We start from the raw sequence: 15054 nt of genomic DNA, 5'->3' as shown, positions 1-15054 counted from the left end.
CATCAATTTATGGCAAGTAATTGATTCAATATACATATACATTATTAATTTACAAAAAAATATTAATTTTATTAATTATTTATTAAACAAGTATTCTTTCAATAATTTTCTTATTTTATTAACATTCTCTGTTGTAAAAAAAATCAATTTCGCTAAATCGTTTATTGTAATCGGTGCAGGCTCTGTATACAAATATATTTTGCGCATACTTGCTTCGGGTGAGTGACGGATTAAAAAGTAAGCACTTACGTGTGGTGATTCGAGAGCATCGGAAACTAATACAACCTAAGAGAAACGGGGAATCAACTAAATTATTAATTAATTTAAATAAGAATATTTGATCTCTGATCGCTCTTCTGTCAGCGAGTGATAACGTATTTAAGCATTCATTATTATGTATAAATTCCTTAAAACGCACAAATCTTATAAATTTATTTTGGACTCTTTCCAATCGGTGTATGTATGTTTTGTAATGCGGATTCCAAACAGTGGAAGCGTATTCGAGGATAGGTCGTACAAAGGAATTATATAGAAGAGTTAGGGTACTAGTTTTCTTGAAATCTTTCGACGTTCTAAACACAAAACCAAGCATTCGACAAGCTTTAGCCACTGTCTTACTTATATGCAAACCGAAGGTCAACTTATTGTCCAGATGTATACCCAGGTCTCTCACCTCGGTCACTCTATTAATCTCAACACCGTCTAGACGATAATCATATATAGTAAGATCGCGTTTCCGTGAAAAAGGAATGACGCTTCATTTATTTATATTTAAATATAGAGAATTGTGTTTACAATATAGACACAATCTGTCTAGATCCTCTTGCAAAAGTGAGCAATCCAACGGAGTCGCAATCTCTCTACAAATTTTCATATCGTCTGCGTATAACAGAATACATGAGTTTTTAATTATGCCATTGACGTCATTAATATATAAATTGAAAAGCAGGGGGCCAAGGTGAGATCCCTGAGGTACACCTGAAGAGACAGGAAAGAAGGATGAGCAATAACCTTTGATTGTCACAGCCTGGCTACGGTTTCGAAGGTATGAACTTATCCACCGAAGTAAATCGCCGTGTATACCGACTTCTTTCAATTTTTTAAGTAATATGTTATGTGAAATTTTATCAAAAGCCTTGGAGAAGTCGGTATAAACTACATCTACCTGGTTGCCCTTATCCATAGATGAAGAAACACGGTGCACTAACTCACAGAGGTTGGACTCTGTCGATCTACAGTTAACAAATCCATGTTGTTGTTCAAGAATAACTGAACGTAATAAAGGAAAGATAGAATCATAGATAATTTTCTCAAAAGTTTTCGCTATGACGCATAATTTAGAAATAGGTCTATAATTCATTCATTTAGCATTGATATGCATGATATGTTGACGTACGTATATCTCATCACTAAATTTAGCTGTTTTAACATTATACTAAGTGTTTTATTTATAATGCATTCATTAATCGTACCTAGGAAAGCACGTACAGCTGTTGGTCCTGCGCCTGAACCCTCTCCGGCCGTATCGGATTGCCGTCCCATCGGATTATGAGTGTGAGTGAAGCTGACCGTGAGCGTGAATTAATGCGCAGTTGGCTAATCTCCAATGAAATTCACGCCGTGGCCAAAATCGGTCGGGAGGATATCATTCATTAATCATTATTAAACGATATTACTAATGTTATTATTTAATTTTAAGTCATATTTTGTCTAAATTATATTGCAATTAATGAATTAGACTAATGGTGTACGACGCACATACATTTTGCAGGTCACGGTCATTTTATAAAGAGGGACCGTCAGCAAAAAAATCCTTTGATATTTAAGTTTTTTGATTTACTGTTATTAACTGTTTTTTTATTGATATGTAATAATATTAAGAGTTCACATGGCCCAGTGGTCAGAACACGTGAATTTTAACGATTATCGCGGGTTCAAACCCATGCAAGACCAATGACTTTTCATGTGCTTAATTTGTGTTCATAATTCATCTTGTGCTCGGCAGTGAAGAAAAACATTATGAAGAACTGCACGTGTCTAATTTCAATAAAATATGCCACTTGCGTATTCATCAACCCGCTTTGGAACGGTCTGATGGAATAAACTACAAACCTTCTTCTTAAAGGAAGAGAAGGCCTTAGCCGTGGGACATTCACAAGCTCTTTTTTTAATTATGCTAAACAACCTTAATTTTATATGAATGACGATATCATCACATTTCTCGATGGCGTGGCACTTGCTGTATTAGTATATTTCATTATTTATCGTGCCTTGTGTCATTATAAAAATAAAAATATACTTTACTTTAGCAAACTTTTACCAAGCACTTTCAGATCGTCATTTAAAATGATTATTTTTAACTAGTTTCCAGATGCTTCGCCCGTGTGTAAGAGGGGGTGGAAGGTGCTTCGTACCTGAGTCTAAAAACATGTATGCAAAATTTTATAAACCTAGTTTATTTTGGTTTAGTTACTCAGAGTTAAAGCGTTACAAACAACCTTACTTTCGCATTTATAATATTAGAATTAAAAGTCAATTTAAGGAGGAACCTCCCTAAGTGTTAACAATAAAAAAAATATTTTAGCATTAACGAATTTACTGTAATTACATCAATAAGCAATTATAGCTTTTTATATTTATTAAATCTTTAAAATTTAAAAACAGCATTCATTGCGACATAATACAAATCACGTAACCCAATGGATATGTCAACATTCCGATAAAAAAAAATGTAATTTATTTATAATTGTCGGTGACTTGCAATATGGAGTTGAAACAACACCGAAAATTGAGCAATAAAAAAAATGTAATTCCGTTCGCGTCTGTCTGTACTTTTGGACTTATCTTGTAAATTGTCCACTTAAGCAGTGTTACGAGATTAAATTTAACAAAAGTACTTATTATGTAAAGCAATTTTGTTTGTTTGCAAATAGTAATTACATTTTTTATCTGGCATTTTGATACTAGTCTTATTTACTTTTAATGATAAAAAAATAATTATGATTTTGTTCAGTTTTGTTCAGTTCAGTTAGCGCATGCGTAAAAGTCAGAAAATCGTATAATATTGAACTCGTGCATTGTATAACATAACTGTCAACAATATAATTAAAAAAAATCATCCTTATATATATTACATAAATTTAACCTTGCCCTTACCACGTTATACCCTACTCGCCAATTTACATAGCTGTGTTATATAATTTTATTTATTTAACAATAGATAATATCCTACAGACCGATTTCAGCCGCGGCGGCCAATCTCAAGAGAGATTAACCAACTGCGCAGGAGATATTATAGTGCACAAGTGTGTGCGCAGACACAGGTTTCTATCTATTCCCTAACTGTCATAGTCTGATGGGATGACAATCCGATATGTTCAGAAAGAGCTCAGGTGTAGGATCAACGGCTTTCCGTCCTTTCCGAGGCTCGGGAGTATACACACTTCCAACTTCCAGACTCCGGGCTGCTACTGAGAATTTTCAACAGAAAAACCCAATAACTTTAAGTGGTGCTACCTGGGAATTGAATCCAGGACCTCCGGGTCTGCGGCCTTACATCTAGCCACTAGACTAACGAGGCAGTCAATATATAGATAACAAATGACATAACAATAGCATACAAAGTAAACAATAAAGGGTGCGCAAAGGCGGTTATCGTTTATATAGTGCACAAGTGTGTGCGCAGACACAGGTTTCTATCTATTCCCTAACTGTCATAGTCTGATGGGATGACAATCCGATATGTTCAGAAAGAGCTCAGGTGTAGGATCAACGGCTTTCCGTCCTTTCCGAGGCTCGGGAGTATACACACTTCCAACTTCCAGACTCCGGGCTGCTACTGAGAATTTTCAACAGAAAAACCCAATAACTTTAAGTGGTGCTACCTGGGAATTGAATCCAGGACCTCCGGGTCTGCGGCCTTACATCTAGCCACTAGACTAACGAGGCAGTCAATATATAGATAACAAATGACATAACAATAGCATACAAAGTAAACAATAAAGGGTGCGCAAAGGCGGTTATCGTTTATATAGACTTCTCACAGACAACCTTTAGTGAAGAAATTTTGTAAGAGAACAGATAAGTGCATTTAAATATGAGACTGGCCTTGTGTCCTATCTCAAGAGAGAATAGCTATAGTTATTGTTAACTATTACATAGAAACTTTTATATTAAAGTATAACAATAAACTACACATATCTCAACATCCCAATAATACATATATAATAATATATATTACATAGAGTATAAAATATATTTTAGCTATTCAAACGATATTTCAAAAGTTTTCAAGGATTTCGACTGCCGAATATCCATGAGTGTGCGTTCCATACTTTAACAGTTTTTACAGGAAAAGAGTTAATGCAGGTTAATTAAATACAATTAAGCAATTAGGTGTATTGTAGGTTAGCTTGTATTGTAATTATTTAAAATCAACAAATACTAAATGCAATCTTTTAAAGAGTTATCCATGCGTCCATGTTTTTTTTTAACATGAGATTTTAAAATTTGCGTGTATGAGTTTATCAAATGAAGCTAGTTCAGATAATTTTGATTTATTTTTATTTTTTGGCATATAAAAAAGTTAACATTATCAAATGTGATTGTTTACAGCTACATTAGTCATAGACTGCGTTGCAGTCCTTAGCGCCCACCTCCAGGAAGGAGACAGCGTTCCACCATTCAATATACATAGTTTACTTACCTATTACTTATAAATATAATAATTTATTTGAATATACAATTCAGTTTATATTATCTAAAACATAGTAGTATCATATATAAGTTTTTTTGACTACTAAATGGTTTGTAAATCTTTATAGCATATATAAGTATTCCGGTTTACATAACGTTATTATTTTATCGAGGAATGCTCGATATGTCTCGTGATCACGGCCGCAACCAGTTGACGACGGTTAGTAACTGAAACCGGTAGGCTTATGTACATGTTGGTTATTGGATTAAGTGAAACAAAAAAAAATCAATTTATTTTGCAAACATATTAAGCAATGTAGGCTTAAGATAAAATCTTATAATGTTTTTCTTCGGTCTCGAGGAAAAAAATATTGTGTAACGATTCGTAATTCATTTCGTTAATTGAGTGTCACTTGTACTAATACTTGTACTTGACCGATGGCCGTTGGAGCAGACGAGTCCTAGAGTGGAGACCGCGAATCGGCAAGCGCAGCGTAGGGCGCCCTCCAGCCAGGTGGACCGACGACCTTAAGAAGGTGGCGGGCACCAACTGGATGCGGAAGGCGGAGGACAGGGAGCTTTGGCGCACCTTGGGAGAGGCCTATGTTCAGCAGTGGACAACGATTGGCTGTTGATTGATTGATTGATTGATTGTACTAATATTAAAAAACCGTACATACCGATTTATTTCTTCGAACACTTGTTCCTAGGGTCCAGTTAGCAAATTTAAATTGCTTTGTAGCGAAGTTTATGATCAACATAATTTCAGAGATATATCAATAAAATATCCCAAAATGAAGTTGCCGAAATTCAAAGTAGACTGAAGTCAAAATAAATCACGTAGCTTGGTAAACCGCTTGTGATGAAAGGAGACGAGTCTTACAATGAATCTGATAACTGATTAGACTTAAAATATCGCGGTCTGAAAAACTTAGCGAAAGGCCGGGTCCGGGTTTCTGGGCCAGACTAATTAATGTGGTATGCAGAGCTATTCGCATCTTAGAAGAGAACCACGTCCAGTACTACACTGGGTCTAGATATTGAAAATAATTTACTCCTCTTAATATTTGCCTACAAACGACCAGGTACACATTGGCTTAGATACTTATATAGAACCGAAAATGATAAAGATGAGAGTAATAAGTTTTAGATTCTGTAGAATTACTCATGGAGTAAATAGCCAAAATAACATAAATTTCTTTATATTATTTTAATGCTAAAGATATGCAATAAATGCAAAATATTATGGCGACAATTTTATATTTTTTTTTTTTTTTTGATACTTTATAATATAATATGATATCATATTATATTATAAAGTATCAAAAAAACATCAATTTATACGTATACACCGACTTCAGTGACGCATAATACAACTTAGAACCACAACTTTTTATTCAAACGCGTCACAAATAATTAAATCACATGTCAGATGTCGTTCTTAATGAGGTCGATAATTTTCAAACAAGCTTATAAAAGCTGTAAATAATATAAACCTACTTCGTGCGTCATTAGGTTTCATCTGCGGCAGTATAAGAATTCTGCACAAATATATCCTGAATTATAAAAAGAAACTTGTTCTCACATAACACTTATCACACCGATTGGTTTGCCATGTGTAATAATATTTGAGAATCATTCAAGTTAAAGACAATTCGTTCCATATATAAAATCACAACCATATTAAGATATATATATTACGCAGTTGTACTATATCTTAAGCATAAGTAATTAAATTATAACCAATACAATTTTAATAAAATATGCCTTATAATTATTTCGTGAATACAACAAAACAAATATAAATATTTTAATGAAGACTGCATAACAGAATTACACGAAGAAACTTCCCATCACATAGCGTAAAATATATTTATTTTATATTTTTTAATCTGTAGTTGGGAAGCAGACGAAAAGGAGATGACACACCTACGACTCATGGGTCACCAATACTCATAAATATGGGATATGTTAGATTTATTAATTATTCTTTAACACCAATATGGCAAATACAAACCAACAAAGACGTTTTAAGTAATAAAAGATGATATTTGGGGGTAGAATAACCGATTAGTGCATATTTACTCCTACCAAGTGTTATTTAAATATTAATTGTCCTGTCATAGCCTTTTTAAATATGGTGCCTAGTGTTTGGTTTATAAACATTAATAAACTTAACAATAATTGTTTTGCTGTATAGTTAACGCCTGTTTGAATCTCTTCTAACACAGGCAGGCATGATAAGGCATGAGATGAATAACAACTCAGACTTGATCAAAATAAGGTCAAAGTTTTTTATCCTTTGAGCCAATTAGATTTAATAAGATATGATGCCTTAAAGCAGGGTATTAAATATACCATGAAAGTTGAATTTGTTACGTTTTCTCGGTATTATTAAACTAGTATTCGTCCAGTAAACTATCATTTACTACGAACACCATTGTACTGTTTATTACTAATGACTTATTGAAGGCCCGTAATTCTGTGTGTATCTATATCTGTTCAAAATAATGTCAAAAATTAAAGAAGATTTTTTCTTATTAGTTTTATAAAGAAGCAAAGTTTAGGTTAATAAATTGTAATTATTGTGAGTATCCATGGCGTGCTTAAATTGATAAACAAATATGAAAACAATGTGTAGTTGAATTATTCGTCCATAATAAGTTCTAAAGAACGAAGTACCCTGCTTAGAGGAGTAGATAATATAAGAAAATTTATTATGATACTTACCCAATTTGTAAACACATCAATGGGATCAACTGCCGCCAAAACCACGGAGACTATAACTAGGAGAGATCCGTAAACCACTCTGATGACAGATCCTGAAAAAGAATAACATTAATATTAACGTAATACACAGTAACATAATATTTTTTAACAAATGGACAAATAACTGGAAAATATTGAAAGAAATTGACAAACATGGAAAGAAAACTTCGTGAAGAAACCTGCATATGACCGATTGGCTGGAAACCAAATTGGTTTCAACATGGGGTCTCGAAGCACCACCTTCTCCTTTAGAGGAGAAACGATCTTAGCTCAGCATTTGGACATTTAAAGAGTGTCTCTAATACTTCTAAGCAAAAAAAACTTTCTTAAATCACGAATATAATATTATTATTATATACCTTAATTAGATCATTACCAAGCTCAATATACATATATAAAATACTACCTATCCGACCTAGTTAGGTACGAGTTGAATAAGGCGTTGAATATGGCGTATGCCAACAAAGTTTCCAGTCGACATCATTTCAAACGATAATTTTAACAATAATATATATATTTCAGCCAATTTACACAAAACCCTTCCACAGAAATGTCTCCGTCTATTGGTGAAAACCGTATTGAAATTAGAACGATAGACAAACAGACGCAGCGGACTTTGTTTTATCATATGCAGCGCTATATATTTCCAATAACTAATAACGGATTTTATATGATGTATAAAATCCGTTATTATTTTATATGATGTATTTTATATTTTAGGTATGCATTAAAAGCTTGAGTTTTTATGCACAAAATATGTAAATATGAATTACTTGTTTTTAAATGTGACTTAAAAATATATAGATATAAAAATGATGAATTCATTAGCAAGCCCGTTCGGCTTAATAAATTAATATGAATGAATTTAAGGAAATATTTAAGGATTGATTGATTAAATATCATAGTTCGGCTAGTTAGTTCATGGCCGCAACAAATGAGGGTATGTCAAAATAAAATGTACAATGTTTCAGGATTTGTAACTATAAAAAAGACATACTTTTACTGTAATTCTACATATGTATTATTTATTTATTATGGATCTCCAACTAAGGATTACGAGTGCATTACATCGTGGAATATTTTTTTTAAATATGTGTGCTCCTTCAATTAAAGGAGACCACAGCAAGCACATAAATAATGACTAAGCAGAAATTAAGAAAATTATAAGCTAAATGTAATATAGTGGTACTCAATAAAACATAGAAACTAAAAAAAGGTAAACAGTGGTTAAACTAAGACTAAATTGTGCAAATGTAAGTTAAGAAATATATAAAAATAGCTACAAAAATTAAAATGAAAATAACGAGTAATAATAAAACTTAAAAATAAAAATTTTAAACAAAACATTAAAAACAAAACATTATGTATTAAGAAACAATTTTTTGAAATATTTTTTAACTTAGTTAATTCTGAGGTAGGTATTATTAATTACTCGATATTATATTTTAAAGACCACATTTTTTACTATACATTTTTAAATCAAATTGCATTTAAAATGTGTTCCAGTTTGAAGGGCGAGTGAGACAGTGTAAGTACAGGCACGAGGGTATAATATCTTAGTTACCAAGATTGGTGACATAGGCGATGTAATGGATGGTTAATATTTCTTACAACGCCAGTCTCAGTCTATGTACGGTGGTGACCAAGTGATCACCACCACAGTGTTTTATATAATAAGCAGGTAAGTACCATCCACTTACTTATTATATAAAACACCTTAAAATATTACAATCCTTTTTTGGCAGTCGTGTAAGAATTATACAGATAGAAGACAACAATAATTGTTTATTCAGGTCATAACAGTTGATCGATATTAAATCTATAAACTTAGCTCCGGTTTCTTATTTACGTCCGTACGTAACTGTGCAAACGAGATTGGGCCGGTTTCATAAATATTGTATTCATTATCAACTCACGTAACCAATTCCTTTATTAATTTATTCATTTATTTGATTTCTTTTATGTTGTCTTGTAGTCTCCACAGATGTGTTGGTTGTTGATCTGTCACGGTAGCATGCGCGCGCAATCGATCCCGTGACGCCTCCCGAGAGACGGTGACTGTACCGCTAGTTTTTTAGTGGGTATGCCGGCGCCTTCAGTCCCACATACCCCCTTTACCCACATACCTTAAGTGGGGGTAACGCGTAAATGCATTTTTCCAGAGAGAAAAAAAAGTGTTATCTGTGCTTTTGGTGTATCTTTCTATGAATTTAGATTTTTGAAATGCCTGCATGTTTTTATTTCCAGACAGAAACACCATCAACATTTTTTTTTTCATCTTGTTTTGTGTCAGTTCTTTTCTTTGTTGTTGTCAATTGATCTTGGCGGGATTGTGGATTCCTAGGCTGGTCTGGAAGGTGTTCGGCCAGCCTGTCCTTGACCCTGTCATGGGGTCATCTCTATTATGGATCACCATGATAAGGTAATCCAGAATCTCCTTGGTAGTCTCCATTTGCCTATTCACCAATTAAAAGACGAAGTTCTTCGTATGACACGTTTTTACAAGCACTGCATGGGATACACTGTTATATAGTATTTATTTATTTGAATTATAATCCAATGACTTTTATTTATTAAATTTTTGCAATCATTACTATTATTACAACAACAATTCCTCCCGCCACGTCTGTCGGTGTGAACGTGATAAACTCAAAAACTACCGAACTGATTATGTAACAGCCTGTTAATGAATCACAGCTGGGCTAAAGCCTAATCTCCTTTTGAGGACAAGGTTTGGAGCTCATTCCATCATACTAAACAGATTTTCATCCGTCTTATGCAGGTTTCCTTACGAAGTTTTTCTTCACCACTGAGCAAGAGATAAATTATAAACACAAATTAAGCACATGGAAATTTAGTTACTTTCCCGGGTTTGAATCAGCATTATTTAGTTAAGATTCACACTAAAAATATATAATGATGTATATTTATGTAATAATTAAGTACTTACGACGTTTCTTAACAGTAAAACTCTGTAACCTCCTAATAGATATTTTTCCCTTGCTCGGAACATGCTGGATGGCTTTCTTCGCGCCCACCACCATTTTTTTACTGTAACAAATTAATTGAAATTAAAATATGCGTACTTTGTCGCTTATTAATAACTAGATGGTCATATTTCCTTAAACATTTTTTTATTAATTTGTTTTCTATGAAAATATTTCTAATTTTGATAAATTATAATTTAAAAATAAGAAATGATTAATTTATTATCATTGTTCTTTTTATGTAAAGTTATAATGATGATTAATTAGTTTTTTAATATAAATATTTACTTAAAAATGTATCTACCAAAACGAGTTTTTTAGTTTACAACGGTCGAAAGGCGTGAAATCACATATCTCAGCGAAAAATTTCGGAAAAAAAAAATCAACAAATAAGGAACAATTTTAGCTCGGGTTAGTAGTTTTCATGACATGATACTACATAGATAGGAGGTTTGTCAAATGGCCACCTGATGGTAAATGGTCACCACCTCGGTGGTGGACACTGACGCAATAAGAAATTTTTACCATACCTTACAAATTATAAATGCATAGGTTTATTTATTGGTTTGCTTGTTTGTTACGCTTTTACCTCTTAACTATTCAACCAATCATCATAAAATTTTGCCTACATGTCCCTTTCTAACTTATAAATACTAGCCTAATACCTGACAAACACCTCCTCTACGCGGGAGAAACCGCGGCCAGCGATACTTGTTTTTTAAGCAACACGCACTATCCATCTTTTTAAATAAAATACAACACGAGTAAACTATTTTGATATATATATATATTTAAACCTGATTCGCAAAAACAACCAGCCTATAGTCATAAAATAATAATATTCAAGTTTGCTCGTGAAATATAAAAAACACAGAAAACCAACATATAACATCACAAACAGGAACACTGCGATATTTTTAAAGACATCAACGAGTTTTACCTTAAAACCTGTAAGACGGATCTAGATTTAAAAAAATTATAGACCTTGGAACATTACGGAAGAAAATCAGGAAGGAAATTATGTCAATTATTTACAATAATTATCTCCTACTTTGTTCGTATGTAACTCCATATGTTTTGCAACTTATAGATGACAAATCCTAGAGGGATTTTCTACTACAAAAGTAACTGCTTTTTATTACTACTTTTATAATATCCAGATTTATTAATTCATTATTTTAATAGCGTTCGCTTAGCGGTCGATATGTGACCATAACCATTATTGAATATTTTAAGAAAACATGACATAAATTTGCATGATTTGAATATTTTACATATTTTTTATAACATTATATAAGGCACTAGCTACCAAACAAGAAAATAAAAGACAATCAGTTGAGAAACAAAGGAGTAAAAAGGTACTGCAATGTGCAATGTTGACAAACGATTCATAGTAATAAACTATTTCGTTGTATGTATTTTTAAAATTTTATAATTATTATGATCAATGTCGCATATCACTTTCTGACATGTCACGACCATTTTCTGCGGTGAGTTTCGAATTTGTTCTTACAGATTAACCCTACTAAAATATTTATCTTTGCTTTTTTTAGAAACATTAAAGAATTACGAGAAATGCTCAAATACAAAAATGCTAAATTAGAATTTTCCTTTGAAATTGGGTTAAATTATTAAACCAGAATATTCACATAATAACGGTATTATATATGTATGATTTAACAATGTAACCTCAATGTACACTTGATATAGAACACAATGTGCTCCAAATTCATACAGCTTGTATCAATAAAAGTATTACATAAGATTTGATTATAGTCGTAGTATGAATCCATATTCTGAACCGGTTGTCGCTTTACATAGAACCGACATAATGGTCTTGGTAAATTGGCGATTCAAGTGCTTGGAAAAGTCTATTTAAATAAAAGTTTTTATTTGAATTAAATTTAAATTCGATGGTTATATTTGACAAACTTGTCACTTCGATAGAATATAAATGCTTATTGCAACATTTCGTATCGTGTCTAGAAAGAGGTACTTTCGTCCGTCCGTAACAGCCTGTGAATGTCCCACTGCTGGGCTAAAGGCCTCCTCTCCTCTTTTTGAGGAGAAGGTTTGGGGCTTATTCCACCACGCTGCTCCAATGCGGGTTGGTAGAATTCACATGTGGCAGAATTTCAGTGAAATTAGACACACGCAGGTTTCCTCACGATGTTTTCCTTCACCGTAAAGCACGAGATGAATTATAATCACAAATTAAGCACATGAAAATTCAGTGGTGCTTGCCCGGGTTTGAACCCACGATCATCGGTTAAGATTCACGCGTTCTTACCACAGGGCCATCTCGGCTTTTTGGTACTTTCACCACCTTAATATTTGCTTATGAATTCGATGATAATATATTCAGATTTCATATAATGTGGATTACATTATATGAAATCTGAATATATTCGAAAATACTTGAGGTTTTCTGAGCTGCGATTGGCGAAAAGCATCACTACTAATCAATTAACATTTCAGATCTGTCTGTCTTACCATCAAAACGGCTAAAATAAACACAACGGAAAACGTTTGCGCGAGGTTACGAGGTAAATAAATGCGCAGTGTCACGCCTTGTAGCGTTTTAGCGAACATTGGGTCGGTATGCGGGGTCGAGCAAGCTAGTACCGTATCTTTTGTGCGCTGCGTGTGACATTTGCACGAGCATACACTACGCTACGCTTCGCAGAACATGCGCCGGCCATCTGATTTATGTTTTAATTAGATATTGCAAGATATAATGTGCAATACAAGACAACTATGTTATTAGATGCTAGATAGCTATCTAGTCCGGTATTGCAAGTTGCAAGATGTAGTTCAAGATGATCGTGTTAGATCTTTCTGCTCGTTAAAGTACAAATGTCTTTATCAATATGAATTGCTAAAGTTTATCAAAAATTAGTTTTTATTCTACAGATTATTATATTAAATGATGAATTGATTTTTAAATATATTATATAAAATTTAATCATTCAGTTGGCGTTTTAAAACAAAACGCTGTCTTTTAAACCGGACCTTGATTTTTTTTAAGTATGAAATTTTTCCCTATCAAAAAGCTTCAAAGACTTATGATACGAAGATAATTTGAAATCATACTATATATAAATAAATATGCATATAATCGCTGATGCGTCAGCAAGTGCGTCGGTAGCTTTTGACAACCGATCGAGGTCAAGTTCACACAAAATGTTAGGAGGAGATAGATGGCGCTGTAGTCATTTATATATCTTTTTAAATGACTAATATCTTCTTTATTATACTTCATTTACAGCTGAAACACTATGGACTTTGAAGAAATAATGCAAAAGTTTATCTAAAAGATATAACATTCCGTGTTGTTGCTTAACTGTAGAGAAAGGTTGATTAATTTTTCAACCAGAGAATCGAAATAGCGATTTAACGTTGAAATGCTGCTAAGTTACATAATTGAATTCATTCCACGTTGTCATATCAGTCATATCATTCGCCATTGGTAATTTTTTTATACACTTTTTTAAATCACCAATGTAAGTAAATATTATGTAAAACATTTTAATTAAAACTTTACATACTTAAAAAGATGCTTATTTTATTTATAAGAACTTAAAATTTACTGCCGCCTTTCAAACTGTTTTTAGCTTCCCCATCCGTATTTAAAAACGAATAATGTTTTAATACGCGGTATACATAACAGAAACGATTCGTTTTGCTTACGGATACTAGAGTTGCCGACTGAGCGTAATTCAGAAGGTGAGATTGGCTTATTTACGGATCAGCTAAGCTGTTCTTTAGGATCAAACTCTACACTTACCATAAAATTGAAATGTCAGAAAACTGAGCCGTGTGAGGTATAATAATAATTTATTTTTAGTTTCCCCCGCGAACATCGTTTTTCAATGTTTCACGAGTGAGTGACGAAGTGAGTTCTTACAGATCAGTGCTGCAGTATATAAGTAATGGAGAGTAATGTAAAGATAAAATAATAACACACCAGACATAAAAAAACCTCTAAAAAGTAAAAAATCAAATGTACTTGTTAGCCCTAACTTTATTATAAGTACCTAGTAATATTTTATACAACCGTCGTCTCGTCGGGGGACCGCAATTTCAAATCAATCGGACCTCTGTATATTGGTAAGATAATTTTGTCAAGTAAGAAATGATCTGATAATCTTTAAACGTCTAAAGAGATTTTTATAATTTATAGCCAAAAAATATCTCGATCATATTAAGTAAAAAAAATTAAGGCTATTTTAACTGACTTATGTCTCTGATTAGAGTCGACTGTAAAAAAAAAACATACCAACTTTACACTTGTCAAAAATACTTTATTTCCTAAAGTAAAAATACTTTGTTTTCGATAAAAATACTTTCATTATACGAAATATTAGCACTTGTTTAATAATTATTCAAAATCTTTCCGTTTTTTTAATATTTGACGCCACAGGATGAAATAGATACTATGGTCTTTGTAGCTCAACTTAAGTGATTTTTGTAGTTTAAAATTTGTTCATCAAATTACACTATCATGGAATAGGAGTATCATTGCCAACGCCTATTAGTCAAGGTTAATAATCTGGCCAAAAGAATTGGCATATAAATTTTTACCTTTTCCTGTTAATAATGA

General features: G+C 32.7%; 1 protein-coding gene across 1 annotated transcript in view; it reads right to left on the bottom strand.

Moving 5' to 3' along the window:
- The window catches only part of LOC126773005 (lysosome membrane protein 2-like), a 61828-nt gene that overhangs the window by 33552 nt on the left and 13222 nt on the right, over window positions 1-15054 (bottom strand). The window contains exons 2-3 of the mRNA XM_050493618.1: window positions 10415-10515; window positions 7426-7517 (exon numbers count right to left, since the gene is read on the bottom strand). Of these exons, the coding sequence (XP_050349575.1) occupies window positions 7426-7517; window positions 10415-10508 (186 nt within the window). The 5' untranslated portion in view covers window positions 10509-10515. The remainder of the gene's footprint in view (window positions 1-7425; window positions 7518-10414; window positions 10516-15054) is intronic.

This window comes from Nymphalis io, chromosome 13, assembly GCF_905147045.1.
Source record: "Nymphalis io chromosome 13, ilAglIoxx1.1, whole genome shotgun sequence".
Lineage (NCBI taxonomy): Eukaryota > Metazoa > Arthropoda > Insecta > Lepidoptera > Nymphalidae > Nymphalis > Nymphalis io.
Note: the sequence above shows the minus strand (reverse complement) of the source record. Positions and strands in the feature narration are given on the sequence as shown.